Below are 17,604 nucleotides of genomic sequence, written 5' to 3'. Positions count from 1 at the left end.
GGAGGTCCTGGGCTGGCGTGGTTACACGTGGTCTGCAGTTGTGAGGCCGGTTGGACGTACTGCCAAATTCTCTAAAACCAGAGTTGGGTTATGGTAGAAAAACTAACATTCAGTTTTCTGGCAACAGCTCTGGTGGGAATTCCTGCAGTCAGCATGCCAATTGCACGCTCCCTCAAAATGTGAGGCATCTGTGGCATTGTATTGTGTGAAAAAACTGCACATTTGGCCTTTTATTGTCCTCAGCACAAGGTGCAACTGTGTAATGATTATGCTGTTTAATCAGCTTCTTGATATGCCACACCTGTCAGGTGGATGGATTATCTTGGCAAAGGAGAAATGCTGACTAACAGGAACACCCAAGATGACCGTCAACAATATATAGTGACCACTGCTGCTTGTCATATAACATTAGTTCCAGTGTAGGAGTATCACTGTATTATTATTAAAAGGGACATCCCACCAGAATTACTACCAACAGAATACAGTGCCTTCAGAAAGTATTAAAAACTATAGGCGCATAGCAGGTCATTGGCAGGCAGACAGACAGGCTGTTATTCTGACAGAGGAGTCGGAACTGGCTTCTGTTTTCTACAGTAAAATAACATGTTCTTTCCTTTGCCAGTTGCCAATGCTTTCAGACCCTTGGTTACTGAAAGCCTCGGAGTCACTCTAGCTATGATACGAGACTGCCCCTAGTGACCAAAACGCACTATAGCATGGTAGTCATGGTAATCAAATGAGTAAAGATGTACGAAAGCTGCTGCTTGTCAAGAAGAAGTCCATGGCATACTACCTTACTGTGCTACCCACCATCTCATTTACAGTGGAGTTAATGGATCACTCGTTCAAGCTACCTCTCTTTTTTTTGTCTCTCTCACAGCCACGCTCACTGACGTGTTCATTAAGCTTATCTTAACTTTGGCACTATGTCTCTCTCCCCTTCCACTCTCTCTTCATATCTCCCTTTCTGGCTCTTTGTGTATGCAAATCTCTCTCTCCAACTCCCCCTTCTATCTCTCTCTTCCTCTTCCTCTCTCTCGCTGTCTCCCACTCTCTCTTGAGGAGTGTGGTAAAGGTCCAGTGTTTGCAGAAAATGTCTATTTGTGTTTGTCAGCGACAGCCTGACTGAGCGAGAGAGATCTTCTCCCCTCTTCACCCCATCCTTTCCTCTTCTCCTCCTCTTCCGTCTCCTATTTTCACCCCTCCTCTTTCTTCCTCTCCTCTCTCCTCCTTTCCCTTCCTCTCCCACTCCTCATTAAGAGGACAGAGCTTACAGGGACCAACAACATGTCCTTCTAAACCACTTCACCTGTGTGTTAAGTATATTGACTACCTAAAGGCTGTGGTATAGTGGTTAGTGGCATACCTACAGCCCTCATGTACCCGTGTCTACGATTCACGTTCCCACCCACTTCCTGTGAAACACTATTCCTATTTTTCCCTTTCTCTCCTGTCCAAAAGAAATATTAACTAATACTTTAAGAATTTTAGGCAGGATATTGTGTTTAAAACAAGATAAAAGATTACCCTCACGGTGGAAACCGACATTATCAAAGTTGGTTTGTCAAGGCAGTGTTGTTTATTATGATCTTACAGAGAGTTGATATTGGCAGGCTGGCTTGTCTCTTCGGGGGAGTTCCAGAAAATATTAAGAATGACAACCTTTGGCGTGCTCTCCTACTTATTCAAAGATACAGTAGAAGTAGAAAATGATTTCCCCATATTTTCTGGGTAGATTTATAAAAGCCTGCGGCCTTTGTGGTGCTAAACATGATGTCCTGCTCGTTTTGGGATTCTGAAATTTGACATCCGCATTTTTTTATGTCATGAGGATGGAACATCGACACAAACTGTGTACAATTAGGACATCCAAAGGTGTTAATATCACAATCTCATTGTGTGATTCAACTGAGGATATGAGCTGAAAACAAAACAACCCTCCCCTCCTAAGAAAGATATACCACGAAGCTGAATGGGTTTATGAACCGGTATCCCCTTGGTCTCTGTTAAGATCTGAATGTAACATTTCTCCATGCTCCAAAGTGCAAGAATATAGGCCTACCATCTCTGTGCCAAAGCTTTAGATTGATACGCCCCCTATCCTTCTCTCACTCTGCCCATCAAACTGTGTCAGTCACTTCAGTTCAGATGGAAAACAAAGACATGGAGAAGGGAAAAAAAAGGGAGAAGAATGAAAGAAATCAAATATGTACCTAAAAGGGGCCTTACGGTCCTGCTGTGCTGCATAGTGGAGGTTGAGCCAAGCCCCACAATGAACGGGAGATATGAGCGCCCGTGAGTCTGTGTCCCAAATGGCACCTTAATGCCTATGTAGTGCACTACTTTTGACCAGAGCCCATAAGTTGACATTTTGGACGCACATTGTGACAGACAGGCCATGGCAGCCATCGAATTCACTGGGGACAAAGGAGACGTGTGAGCGGTAGCTGACTGACAGAGGGCCCATTTCCACTCACACAAAAGACCGGAGAGATGAAGCAGATAAGCCACTCTCTAGACCTTATGTGAGCGGGGCCAAATGATAAGATTTCCCTTTTCGATTCCTACTTATGTGCGCATGCTGCACGGCGATGGACATGGGACTATAGTCTCAGTTTTTTTTAAGGTTCTTTTATTCCCCTTCTTTTTAAGCAGCTCAGATGTGACAGCTGCCTTTTCATTCCATCTCTGGTCTCCTTTGTCCCTCGGGCTGAATTGAAAGCAGGATACTGGTGATAGGCTATAGGGCTTAAAGAGTGGCTCTCATCATGAAAAAGTCGATATACTGCGATATCCAGGATTAGGCCTGCTGCATTCTGTAGAATATAAAGCATACTTACACAACAGAAATATCTAATTGCAGGTATCTTCTTAAAAAGCGTAAAACTGCCAATAAATGTAATATCATGTGTTGTTCTATACCCCATTGCATTTACTTTTTCCACCCAATATCCAACACCACTAACAGTAAATTGTTGACACCTTATGGACCCAACCTAGTGCTCTGCAACAGTACCCATTGATTCTTGGAGAATATAACTACTACTAAATGCCTCATGAATCTATTACATCTGTCTCATCCTATCATAACCCAAAATATAAGGTTACTCTTTTCTATTGTAAATTATTACAATTATTCTATACAATTTTAGGATTTCACTCCTGGGCTACTGGGTGTGCAGGCTTTAGGTCCAGACCTGCAGTAACACACCTGCTTTTGTTTTATGGTCCAGAGAGAAGACTTTGCTTAGTTCACTTCCTGTTCAATTCCTGAATCAGGTGTGTTAGTGATGGGCATGAACATAAGCCTGCACACCCACGTATTGTAAATCGGTCTGGATGAGAGCATCTGCTAAATTGTGCTCTTAGGTAATGGGAATGCACGAAAACACGTATTGGTACAATGTCTCTGTGACAGGGATGGAGTGGATAAAGAAGCACCTAGTCAGGTTAGAAGTAAGAAAGAGCATTTTCAGATGAGAACACTAACAATGTATGTGGAAACCTTCAGTTGTCAAGAAGCAAGAAACAGGCCCATGATGCAATCAGGGTTCACATCAGTACTTTCAATCTGTTATGTTTTGACCCATCAGTGACCTTTACCACTGCACTCTTCTCTCTCTTCACCGACATCTCAGGCACTCAGCATTTCACAGGAAGAAATTAGTCGATTTTGGGCTCAACATCACAGGGTCACAAGTATTGCAACATCAAGGCATAAGATATATATAAAAAAAAAGAATATCAATGTTTTTGCTATATTAAAAGAAGAGTTCAATTCACGTAACAGGGTTGATCTTTAATTGAATCACTAATCACCTAAAACGAATAATAATCTTCAGAAATGACTTTGTCAAAGCAACAGAGTAACTAGCAAGGCTTTACAATGACGGTGAAAACTTGGATACATTTTTGGGTTAAAATCTTCTTAGAAATCAGAAAAACACGAGGTACATGATTTTCGGTACTTTAGCAAGTCTTTGTTAACATAAGGAATCTGATGTATTACATTTTCCATGTGGTCTTTATTAAAGGGAACTTCATTTAATATAACAGGCTTTTAAAAAAAGTTCTACTTGAAATAACAAAGGGACACAAAAGGCACTCTGTTCGTGAAACAGCCCAAAAGAAGATATGAAAAGTGCTACTGGTTGTTTAAGATATGTAAATGAAACATGCTACTGAAGCAAGAAACAGGCCCCTGATGCAATCATGATTCAGCATTTTCAATCTGTGTTCTTTTAACCTATCGGTGACCTTTATCACTGCCCTCTGCTCTCTCCTCTCTGACATGCCAGGCCCTCAGAGAAAGAGTTGAGTAGATATTATGCTCGACATCACAGGGACCCACAAGATAACTGAGCCAAAGCAGATATATCGCCAGTGGTTTGTCACAACACATTAGCAGAGACAGAGTGTGTTCAATGGATTCTGTCACAAAGCTTAGCATTCTTCTGGCTGCTCAGATGGGAACCATCCATGCTGTCTAAGAAATCTATTCGATTAAAGCAGGAGGAGAAAATGATGCTTTTTACAACCATGTCAAATCAAATCAGATGTTACTGGTCACATACACGTGTTTGGCAGATGTTATTGGTCACATACACGTGTTTGGCAGATGTTATTGGTCACATACACGTGTTTGGCAGATGTTATTGCGGGTCTAGTGAAATGCTTGTGCTTCTATCTCCGACAGTGCAGTAATATCTAACACGTAATATCTAACAGTTTCACAACATATACCCAAAATACACATACATCTAAGTAAGGTATGGATTAAGAATATACTGTAGGCCGCTGTGGCTATTATTGACAAAAATGATCTCGGGGAGATAGTACGGTCGGCATTTGATTGTGAGATATTCTAGGTCGGGTTATTATCCAGAGATTGGACATTAGCGAGTAAAGTACTTGGGAGCGGTGGGTGATGTGCACGCTTCCTAAGTAGGACTAGAAGACCGCCTCGAGTACCTCTTCTCCGTCTTCATCGTTTTGGGTCAGCCTCTGGAATAAGTTCAATTGCTCTGGGGAAAGCAAACAAAGGATCCGGTCCAGGGAAGTCGTAATCCTGGTCGTAATGCTGGAAGTTCTGGTGAGTTTCCGTTGCTCTAATATCCAATAGTTCTTCCTGACTGTATGTAATGACACAAAACAATTCCTGAGATAATAACGTAAGACAAATAGTACATAAACAAACAACATACTGCAGACTTGCTTAAGAGCTAGTTGCGATGCTGCCATCTCCGTCGGCGCCATCATCTCAATGTGGGAATGGACTACTGTTTGATCTTTAAATCTGAATCTGAAGAGAGCCTGATTTTATGGAACTCTTCTGACACTTCACCTGAAAATTCCACACTGAATGCCGAATTAAGGGATCGACTGAAACTGAAATTGATTCATAACATTTCAACTGTCCTGATTCAGAACCTCTCGTCAGACACTGGACTATACAGGGCAGAGTGCTGGACAGCTGGCAAGGTGAAACTCCAGCAAAGCATCAACCTCAGTATCTGCAGTACTGTAGCTGTGTCATCAGTTTATATGTATGCTCATTTGAGAGGGAAAGTAGACCTGCAGTGTGGGGATTCTTGGGGGAGATGGTAACTTTACAGTCAGATGGGTCCGCAAGCACTTTTGGGACGTGAACGAATCCGCAAAGCCCTTCATGGAGGAAGTAAGGGGCCGGGTGCTGCTGGCTGACAACGGATCCTCTCTCCATATGACCAACTTCACATTTAATGCCTGGTAGTGGAGGGACAGCGTTGTGTTTACAGTCAGACCTTCTTAGCGATCTACTGTATGAGTCAGTGTTAAGTCAGCATTATATGGGAGAGAAGGCTGTGCTTCCCTGTTTCAACCCTGACCCCAATGGGACATAGACATGGTGGGGGGAGAATCTTCAGTCATCAAGGGAAGCAGACATCATACGTTGTGGATGGACAATTGTCAGGAAATGACTCCCATGTCATCCCATCACTGATGCTCAACCACTCAGGGTTTTATGATTGCCAGAAGAAGCCGCCATCAAGAGTCATCATACCATATGGTCTAATGGTGTGCCCTAAGTCTGAGCCCCTCAAAGAGTTTTGAGGCGAGGTTGCCCTTACATGCAGCTGATGTCCCAGAATAGAACAGGGTGGAGTGGTAGAGAAAGACCACAAAGGTGGGCAATGTTATTCTGGAAACAAGATGTATGGATAAGTATAAACAATTCCCTGAAGATTTGGAGGGCAGAATTAATGTATTTCATACCCAAAATACACGTACATCTAAGTAAGATATGGATTAAGAATATACTTAAGAATATACTTAATCCATATACTTAATCCTCACCGGAGGACAGTGGGGATACTGGTGTGCTCTCATCTCTGACCAGAAGAACATGGTCTGTTTATCAATAACTACAACCCTCTTGATTGAAGGGTAGAGAGACCCCGTTTGGTATCGACTCCACGATCTATGCTGTGTACTCTTCACTGCTGGCCTGTGCTCTGCTGGGGATGGACTTTGCTGTGATCACTGTGAACCTTAAGACCAGGAGAAGAGACCAGGCTTCCCTGAAGAGCAGGAGAGGTTACCAGGCTTCCCTGCAGAACATGAGGTCTGCAGCCAAGACGCTTGCCAGCAGAACAGCAGAGTGGAAGAGGAGAGTGAATAAAGGGAAGAGAGAGAGGATAGTGAAGAATAAAGAGAAGACTTACATTTTAATCAGTTTTTTCACTTCCTCAAATTATCCAAATAGGTTTAAGGTCCACATTTGTTTTTGTTTTTTACTTTCAGTAGCTTCTGGCTAGTATTTTTCTGCATGTAACAAAGCTAATGTAATTGCGTAGGGCAGCTATACCTTAGCGCAAAAAATACATATACTAATCATTTTAAGTATTTCCAAAACAACCTGAACAGGGACTTTGTCTTAGGAGTTTGCCCATATGAATGTACACCGTTTGTTTTTTAGACATAAAGCATTGATATTGAGTAAGTTTTGATAGGTCCACTCGTTAAAAATAGCTCCACTTGAGAAAAAGGATTTGAACTTTTCTTAGAAAATGTTACTTTACTTTAATAATGTGTTACTTCCATGTAAAATTGCTTTTAATGATTCTCGTTAATAGTTTGTTACTTATATGTCAAATTGCTTTCAAGGATTTTGTTAATACCTATATGTTAAGTTTATTTTAAGGAATTTTGCTAAAGCCACAAAGATATCCTGCACTTCATTTGATTTGTCATTTCAATTAATGATATATCCCCAGCTAATTGAATATAATGCCTCATGAGCTTAGTACAACTTTCTTACCCTATCATCATAACCCAAACTATAAGGTTATTAAATACAAAAAACTGCCTAATTCACAATAATGTGACTTGTACCCTCATACAAATGGATTCTTCACACACCACACAAAGAAATTATCCAATTCCACTACATTTTCCCCCAAAGAATTATTACATGAAAGTAGACCATCAGGTTTGTTAAAGTGAGCTGTTTTGTCTTGTAGTAATGTGGTGCTTGCCTGTATTTCCTTAAACCTTTATTTGAGCAATACATGTCATTGAGATTTTTCTTTTTGTAATACCTTTTTTTTCTTCTACATTACACCCAGGAACACACTGCTTAATGGCAGGGTGGCGGATTGTGTACCCTGTCACCGAGAAATGCGTACACCAGCTGATTGACGGAGCTCCGGGCCCCCTCTATGCATTTGTTTATATTCTGGTCCCAATGGAACATCCAGCTTCCCCGCTGCATGATATTAGCTGGCGAGGAACACAGAGCAGTTTGTGCCACTTCATGCCTTGTTCTCAGAGCCAACTAATGTGACAGTCAATAATGTATGTAAATAGTTCATTTCTAATGTTTTGAGTGAGGTGTCTCTGAACAACAACAATGTTCATTTTTGCACAGCTGTCACGACTTCCGCCGAAGTTGCTCCCTCTCCTTGTTCGGGCGGCGTTCGGCGGTCGACGTCACCGACCTTCTAGCCATCGCCGATCCACTTTTCATTTTCCATTGGTTTTGTCTTGTCTTCCATCACACCTGGTTCCAATTCCATCAATTACATGTTGTGTATTTAACCCTCTGTTTCCCCCATGTCCTTGTCCGTAATTGTTTGTTGTAGTGCTTGTGAACGGTATGCTGGTATTGACCGGGTTTTGTTTGACCCATTTATTGTATTATTTGTTGACGGTGGTTTATGGTTATTAAACACAACCGTTGTAAATCAGTTTCCTCTCTCCTGCGCCTGACTTCTCTGCCGCCAGTAGCATCGCAATACAACAGCAGGGACATGAAAGATATGAAATGTTGGCCTATGTTTCCCGATCAGAGTTTCATTCAGATTATTAGCTAAATCTGATCAGATTGTATTGCTTGCAAGGTTGCGTGCTTCATGTATCGTGTGGATGCTAGTTGAATTGGTTTGAAAGATATTCCGACCTCTCCAACATATTAATAACCTATGTATTTAATTGAAACCGCTGTTACAGATGTAGATTTATTTTACATATATACCACAGCTGTATTATGGACATGTGATTGAAAGAATGGCGCTGCAATGGATAACTGCCGTTTTACCCAGGACCAATGGTTAGTATACCGGCGAGCCGGAGGGGAGGAGCGGGAGTACACATGACAGTAACCCCCCCCCCCGACGCGAGGCACCAGCCGCAGGACAGAGCACGCGCCGAGGACGAGGAGCGGGCCGGTCCGGACGGCGAAGGTGGAAATCACAGATGATGTTGGGAACACCGCTCCTCTGGGCCATACCCCTCCCAGTCCACCAGATACTGGAGCCGACCCCCACAACGGTGGGAGTCCAGTAGAGATCTGACGGCATAGGCCGGACCTCCTTCAATGTCCAGGGGGGTGGAGGGGTGTCGTGGGGGACAGCATCAGCTAGGGAACCAGGAACCACCGACCTGAGAAGGGAGATACGAAAAGAAGGTGAAATACGGTAGTCACTGGGAAGCTGTAACCTATACGTCACCTCGTTGACCCTCTGGAGAACCTTGAACGGACCCACAAACCGGGGGCTCAGCTTCTTACAGGGCAGGCGGAGTGGGAGGTTCTTGGTAGAAAGCCAGACACGATCCGTAGGGTGGTACACAGGGGACTCACTGTGGTGCCGGTCTGCCAGCTCCTTTTGATGGTGGACAGCGCGCTGGAGTCTCACGTGAGCATCGCTCCACATTTCTTTTGCGCACCTGAACCACTCATCAACCCCAGGAGCTTCGGTCTGGCCCAGGGTCCACGGAGCCAGGGACGGCTGAAAACCCAGAACACACTGGAAGGGGATCAACCCAGGGGGGGACTGACGTAGCGAGTTCTGGGCGTACTCCGCCAAAAGGAATCGAGCCCACTCTCCCTGCCGGTCCTAACAGTGACTCATCAGGAACCTCCCCAGCTCTTGGTACATCTTCTCCACCTGCCCGTTGGACTGAGGTCTATACCTGGAAGTGATGCTGGCCGTGAACCCGAGCTTCTCCATGAAGGCTCTCCATACACGTGATGTGAATTGGGGCCACGGTCGGAGACGATGTCCTCCGGAAGGCCATAATGCCTGAAGACCTGCTGGAATAGTGCCTCAGCAACCTGGAGTGCAGTAGGGAGACCAGAAAGAGGGATTAAACGACAGGATTTAGAAAATCTATCCACAACCACCAAAATGGTGGTGAAACCGTCAGAGGGGAGATCAGTAACAAAGTCAATGGATAGATGGGACCAGGGATGCTGAGGCACGGGAAGGGGAAGGAGTTTCCATGCTGGAGCCTTCCGGGGGGGATTTGGTTTGGGCACATACGGAACAGGAGTTGACGTAATGAGTGACGTCCTGCGCCAAGGTGGGCCACCAGTACTTCTCAGAGATGGATTGGGTAGTGCGAGAAATACCTGGATGTCCAGCTACGACAGCTGTGTGTGCCCAGGTCAGCAGCCGGTCCCTTATCCCTGTGGGAAATTGGAGGCGCTCGGGAGGACAGTTAGTGGGTGTGGACTCCCTCTCCTGAGCCTGGCGAATGTTCACATCTATGTCCCAGACCACAGGCGCCACGACTCGGGAGGATGGGATAATAGGTGCATTCTGGACAGGACCGAGCAGAGTGTTGCCCCACTCTTCCACCAATTCAGTTCATTGGCAAGGCAAAGAGGAACTTTGCAATTAATTGCAATTCATCTGATCACTCTTTATAACATTCTGGAGTATATGCAAATTGCCATCATACAAACTGAGGCAGCAGACTTAGCAGCAGCAGCAGCAGAACATTTATATTTGTGTCATTCTCAAAACTTTTGGCCACGACCGTATATAGCGAAGTTATCTCTACTAATTGTCTATTTATTATTACTTTTATTATTACATGCTATTACTTTTCTATTATTTCTCTATTTCTTTCTCAATTAATTGTTGGGAGGGGCATAAGTAAACATTTCACTGTTTTTCTGCACCTGTTGTTTACAATGCATGTGACAAATACAATTTGATTTGTAATGCATCGAAAATTCTACTCCTTTTGATAGGAATTATCAAACGTATTTTCTTATTCATCTTATTTTTCTGTAGCTAAGATATTCGTATATTGACTGACTGCATACTGTTGGCCTATTCCTGTCTGTAGGCTATGATGAGACACAGCGTTCAGATGGCATTTTTGTGTGAGGTATGATGTCTTTGTATATACTGTCATCTACTGGCCATATATGAGATTGCGTAACATTATATTTGAACATGCGTGTGAGCCAGGGGGCGCTAGGACGCGGTTCAGGCAGTAGTGTTTTGTAAGAAAATGTCGATTGCTGAGTCATGGAATACGTCGCTCCATGCATGCCGCAAGAAGAATAAAGACAATTTACAAGTGGATACAAAAAGATGACCATTATTGTTATTTTTGACTTGTAAAATCTCTTTGCGTAAAACGGGATATTTGTTGGGAGCTTCAATTCACTAAATTGCTTTCCAGCACCAGCTTATCTTGAGAATGTGAGTGTTGTATTAAAAGCAACAGATCTAAGCTTGCTAATGTAGATAGCTAGCTATCTTGATAGGTCAGACAGATAACGCCACAAATGTATTTTTTTGATTTAACTAGGCAAGTCTCACAAATGGTAGTTAGAGAAAAACTCTACTGCTAAGGTTATTCTGACGCTCTGTTTTTGTTGTCCCATTGTTTAAATATGCTCTGTCTGTCAAAGAGCGGGCCACCAAGAAAAACACGCTAAACAATGCCACTGGAGCAAATGCATCTTGATGTCCATGATAATATCTGTAGTGCTCAAGAAATGATTCCAGGAGATCAACATCTGAAACATTTGTTTAGAAAGTTCAATGTCATATGACAACAAAAACATAAACAATGGAGTAATAGGGGTTAATAGTTTTGGGCGGGTTATGATAAGGTACAGTTCTTTCATTACGATACGTTATATACATCCAAATGAATCATTTCATTAGCTGAAATTACAATATGCACTCTGACCTTTCTGAACTGGAGCTTGTGAGGGCTTCGTTACGACATATCAAACTACTCCATTGTACATTAGCCATCTGTCGGCATACCACTGTAACCTAATTCTATTATGATATTTTGAATGAATATCAGTTGATGAAATGTGATGTGTTAAGTGCCTTGACTGAATCAGAATTAGTCCACCGCCCACTCCAGATGACTGGCTGGGGTGCTTTTAGGAGCCATGACTGAAGCACTAACCATATTGTAAAGTTCACAGCCCGATATAGCAGGGTTGGCCTGGATCTCTTAGGCCTATTAGGTCTGTGGAATGATTATACACTAGGAAGAGATGCTTGCTGTGTTTTACTTCAAAGTACAACACACACGCTTCATGGAGATTCAATCTGCTCTTAACCCTGATACATTACGTAGGGTATAGCATGTTTGTTCTGCAAAATAATGAACAGGTGTTCATTGTGTTGACTAACTTAACTCCACCAGCAGCGATCTGAAGTCATGAATGGAAGAAGTTAGACTAGTTCAATTTCATCATGAATAGCAGTTTAGAGTAGGATACAAATAGGATCCGGTGAAAATACTGCAGAGAATGTATTTTTGAAAACGAATTTCATGCAATCAACTGTATGATTTCCTTTGCCTGTCCTGCCTTTTTCAAATCTCTTAACATACATGCGGACCAGGTTTATGATATTGAGCCCTATGTGTAGGCTTAATGTGGTGGTAATATGTCTGTTATAGTGAATACTCTCTTACCCTTCCCTGTCTCCCCAGCTCCCAGCCACCATGGTAGTAGTGCAAAGCTACTGTGAAGCCAGCGCTTCCATCTCTGAAGCCTGGCTGGAGGGCGGCATCTCGCCCTGCTTCTACTTCACCCTGGTGCCCACCGTCCTGCTTACCCTCTCCTCCTTCTTCGGCACCTTCCACTGCGTCTGCTACCGCCGCCACGGCACCGAGATGGAGCCCAAGTTCGTTCCGCGCTCGCGCCTCTATGGCCTCCAACTGGCAGTCTCCCTGCTCCTCCTGCTGCAGTTCCTGGGGGGGCTGGTTTGGAGGGCGGCCGGAGGAGGGGAGCTCCCTGGCTACGTGGTGCTGTACGGCCTCCTGTCCATGCTGGGCTGGGCCTGGGCCGTGGCCCTGCTAAGGCTGGAGAGGAAGAGGGTGCTGGTGAGGGACCGGACTCGTGGCCACAGCACGGTGCTGCTGCTCTTCTGGGCTGTGGCATTTTCAGCGGAGAACCTGGCCTTCGTCTCCTGGGCCAGCCCCTACTGGTGGTGGCGCCTGGAGAACACACAGCAGCAGGTGAGAGAGGACCAGCGGTATTGTTGAGGATTTAACATTATAGAATGTCCCCAATAGAGCTGACGTGACTCCTCCCTCTACATATCACTCAAAGAGACACGTCTGTTCTACATAATGTATTTCTATCTGAATGTTTCAAAACCTTGCCTACTGAACATGGCACTGGGGTCTGTTCAGGAGGGTGTAGCGTTAGAGGACCTTCCGATAGAAATGTATTTGTGTAGAATGAACATGTTTAACTGTCAGGTTAAGTTGGACATGGTGTTAGATCTGTTCCTTGCATTTCTGTCTGCATCGTTCAATCGTTTCACCTCTTTGAATTAACCCCACAGCTCAACCCTCAGTGAGGATAAACTGCCATCTCACTCCCTAGTTTCATAGAGGTTGTTAAAACGTTGGCATATAATGTTACTGGCTATTAGTATTAAACTTAACATTGAGTTTTAACACTCCATTATACTAGTGTAATAGTGGGCTTTCTAAAAAGTAAGTTAGTCTACCCATAGGGTGTGATACTGTATCTGCGTAAATTAGACACATAGGCTAGGTTTAATGTTTCTTATGTTTCGTGAATCCCATTTCGTAATGACTGTTGTGATTGTAAAAATATATATATATATATATATTACAAAGCATTTTCTCACAAGAGGACTGCTAAAATAGAAACTGGCATTCCAACTATGACACAGCAGTGGAAGGGGGTGGAACCATTATGATTAGTCAGCTATGAGGAACTCTAGAAGTGCTGAGTCATTGCCCCATCTTGCCATTCTACTCCCTCTCCCTCTGGCCACGCCCCCAAATATACATTTTGTAACCAATCAGATCACGCCTTTTCTTAGTCCCTCCCTGTGTCTGTCATTGGTTTTCCCACTCAGCTACTGATATGTCTCCCAGTTGCATTCAGAATGCTTTAGTTGAACACATCTTCATTAGTTTTTTACCAAGCTTTCACCATCTTAGTTCTTCCAATAGGTTGTTATACCACAAAGTATATGACACAGTCCACTGTTTACTTTGTGTCATAACGTGTACAGTAGTTTACTTTGTATAGTCAGTCTGACTGTAACCACTGACTCACCTCTTCTCTAATCCTGAATGTAATCCAACAACTCCTGAGTAAATGACTTTTGAATGATAACCTCGGCCTCACATTGAAGTTGGGGCAGCAGGTAGCCTAACGTTTAACAGCGTTGGGCCAGTAACCGAAAGGTCGCTGGTTCGAATCCCAGAGCAGACTAGGTGACAAATCTGCCGATGTGCCCTTGAGCAATGCACTTAACCATAATTGTTCCTGTAAATCGCTCTGGATAAGAGTGTCTGCTAAATGACTAAAATGTAAATGGTATGTGTTGAATGGATTATTGAAATATGTTTTTTTCTGTGTTTTATGCAGCTTGTCAGTGAGCACTTATTTAAAGAAATACTACACTCCCATTTTTTTTTTTTTTTTTGACGGCTGACATGCACCATTTTGGGATTGTATTAACAGTCCCATTGGGATTGAATTATCAATGGACAACACACTAAAATATAGTTTATGAGTGCAAGATTCCTTTAAAGAGTCAATCTACAATTGCTACATCCATTTTTGGACTAATGATATATACCCATTGAGTCTCGAAGATTATAAGTTATATATGCCTCATGAGCATAGTTCAACTGTCACACCCCATGAGAACCCAACATATGAGCTTGTTTTACTTTTAATGTTTCGAAACATTGTAAATGTAAACAAACAGTGTATAACCTTAAAAGATGGTTAAAACTGTCATTTTGATACCATGGATGGTCAGTCCTTGCATCCGTAGCTCTGTCTATGTATTTGAGTGGTTCCATTTCTCCAGGTCAAAGCCGCAGATTGCCCCTTTAAAGGTTCAGTCATGACTTAGCATTTTTCATTCATTACCTCAGGTGGAATTTTCTCTGTGGTTGATGCGCTATGTCGGCACGGGCACACTCTTCTTCCTGGGCCTGAAGGCCCCGGGATTACCACGGAGACCGTACATGCTCCTGATCAACGAGGACGAACGTGACGTGGAGGGCGGCACTGGCCAGGTAATCTAGTAATCAAATCAAATGTTATTTGTCACATGCGCCGAATACAACAGGTATAGATAGACCTTACCGTGAAATGCTTACTTACAAGCCCTTAACCAACAATGCAGTTTTTACGAAAATGGAGTTAAGAAAATATTTACTAAATTAAATTACATTAAAAAAATAAAAAAATAACAGTAACAAGGCTATATACAGGGGGTACCAGTGCCGAGTCAGTGTGCGGGGGTACAGGTTAGTCGAGGTAATTGAGGTAATATGTACAGGTGCAGTTGAAGTTTTCCAAACGGCTGAAGGTACCACGTTCATCTGTATAAACAATAGTACACAAGTATAAACAACATGGGACCACGCAGCCATCATACCACTCAGGAAGGAGACGCGTTCTGTCTCCTAGAGATGAACGTACTTTGGTGCGAAAAGTGCAAATCAATCCCAGAACAACAGCAAAAGACCTTGTGAAGATGCTGGAGGAAACAGGTACAAAAGTATCTATATCCAGAGTAAAACAAGTCCTATATCGACATAACCTGAAAGGCCCCTCAGCAAGAAAGAAGCCACTGCTCCAAAACCACCATAAAAAAGCTAGACTACAGTTTGCAACTTTACATGTGGACAAAGATTGTACTTTTTGGAGAAATGTCCTCTGGTCTGATGAAACAAAAATAGAACTGTTTGGCCATACTGACCATAGTTATACAGTGGGGAGAACAAGTATTTGATACACTGCCGATTTTGCAAGTTTTCCTACTTACAAAGCATGTAGAGGTCTGTAATTTTTATCATAGGTACACTTCAACTGTGAGAGACGGAATCTAAAACAAAAATCCAGAAAATCACATTGTAGGATTTTTAAGTAATTAATTTGCATTTTATTGCATGACATAAGTATTTGATCACCTACCGACCAGTAAGAATTCCGGCTCTCACAGACCTGTTAGTTTTTCTTTAAGAAGCCCACCTGTTCTCCACTCATTACCTGTATTAACTGCACCTGTTTGAGCTCGTTACCTGTATAAAAGACACCTGTCCACACACTCAATCAAACAGACTCCAACCTCTCCACAATAGCCAAGACCAGAGAGATGTGTAAGGACATCAGGGGTAAATTGTAGACCTGCACAAGGCTGGGATGGGCTACAGGACAATAGGCAAGCTGCTTGGTGAGAAGGCAACAACTGTTGGCGCAATTATTCGAAAATGGAAGAAGTTCAAGATGACGGTCAATCACCCTCGGTCTGGGGCTCCATGCAAGATCTCACCTCGTGGGGCATCAATGATCATGAGGAAGGTGAGGGATCAGCCCAGAACTACACGGCAGGACCTGGTCAATGACCTGAAGAGAGCTGGGATCACAGTCTCAAAGAAAACCATTAGTAACACACTACGCCGTCATGGATTAAAATCCTGCAGTGCACGCAAGGTCCCCTTGCTCAAGCCAGCGCATGTCCAGGCCCGTCTGAAGTTTGCCAATGACCCTCTGGATGATCCAGAGGAGGAGTGGGAGAAGGTCATGTGGTCTGATGAGACAAAAATTGAGCTTTTTGGTCTAAACTCCACTCGCCGTGTTTGGAGGAAGAAGAAGGATGAGTACAACCCCAAGTCACCATCCCAACCGTGAAGCATGGAGGTGGAAACATCATTCTTTGGGGATGCTTTTCTGCAAAGGGGACAGGACGACTGCACCGTATTGAGGGGAGGATGTATGGGGCCATGTATCGCGAGATCTTGGCCAACAACCTCCTTCCCTCAGTAAGAGCATTGAAGATGGGTCGTGGCTGGGTCTTCCAGCATGACAACGACCCGAAACACACAGCCAGGGCAACTAAGGAGTGGCTCCGTAAGAAGCATCTCAAGGTCCTGGAGTGGCCTAGCCAGTCTCCAGACCTGAACCCAATAGAAAATCTTTGGAGGGAGCTGAAAGTCCGTATTGCCCAGCGACAGCCCCGAAACCTGAAGGATCTGGAGAAGGTCTGTATGGAGGAGTGGGCCAAAATCCCTGCTGCAGTGTGTGCAAACCTGGTCAAGAACTACAGGAAACGTATGATCTCTGTAATTGCAAACAAAGGTTTCTGTACCAAATATTAAGTTCTGCTTTTCTGATGTATCAAATACTTATGTCATGCAATAAAATGCAAATGAATTACTTAAAAATCATACAATGTGATTTTCTGGATTTTTGTTTTAGATTCCGTCTCCCACAGTTGAAGTGTACCTATGATAAAAATTACAGACCTCTACATGCTTTGTAAGTAGGAAAACTTGCAAAATCGGCAGTGTATCAAATACTTGTTCTCCCCACTGTATTTGGAGGAAAAAGGGGGAGGTTTGCAAGCCGTAGAACACCATCCCAACCGTGAAGCACGGGGGTGGCAGCATCATGTTGTGGGGTTACTTTGCTGCAGGAGGGACTGGTGCACTTCACAAAATAGATGGCATCATGAGGCAGGAAAATTATGTGGATATATTGAAGCAACATCTCAAGACATCAGTCAGGAAGTTAAAGCTTGGTCGCAAATGGGTCTTCCAAATGGACAATGACCCCAAGCATACTTCCAAAGTTGTGGCTTAAGGACAGCAAAGTCAAGGTGGCCATCACAAATCCCTGACCTTGTCCTGGCACCACACTGCCAGGTCTCTGACCTCCTCCCTTCCTGGTAATCTGTCTGGGGCCGCGGCCTTGAGAATTTTGACCTGTTTAAAGGTCTTGCTCACATCGGCTACGGAGAGCGTGATCACGCAGTCATCCGGAACAGCTGGTGCTCTCATACATGCTTC

The 17,604-nt window shown here is 43.6% G+C and overlaps 1 protein-coding gene across 1 annotated transcript in view; it reads left to right on the top strand.

The window, feature by feature from the left end:
- Window positions 1–10,769: 10,769 nt before the first annotated feature.
- Window positions 10,770–17,604, top strand: part of LOC139566278 (ATP-binding cassette sub-family B member 6-like) — a 30,880-nt gene continuing 24,045 nt past the window's right edge. The window contains exons 1-3 of the mRNA XM_071387343.1: window positions 10,770–10,979; window positions 12,241–12,768; window positions 14,683–14,826. Coding sequence (XP_071243444.1) covers window positions 12,253–12,768; window positions 14,683–14,826 — 660 coding nt within the window. The 5' untranslated portion in view covers window positions 10,770–10,979; window positions 12,241–12,252. The remainder of the gene's footprint in view (window positions 10,980–12,240; window positions 12,769–14,682; window positions 14,827–17,604) is intronic.

This window comes from Salvelinus alpinus, chromosome 38 (assembly GCF_045679555.1).
Source record: "Salvelinus alpinus chromosome 38, SLU_Salpinus.1, whole genome shotgun sequence".
Taxonomy (NCBI): domain Eukaryota; kingdom Metazoa; phylum Chordata; class Actinopteri; order Salmoniformes; family Salmonidae; genus Salvelinus; species Salvelinus alpinus.
This window is presented reverse-complemented; position numbering and strand designations above follow the sequence as displayed.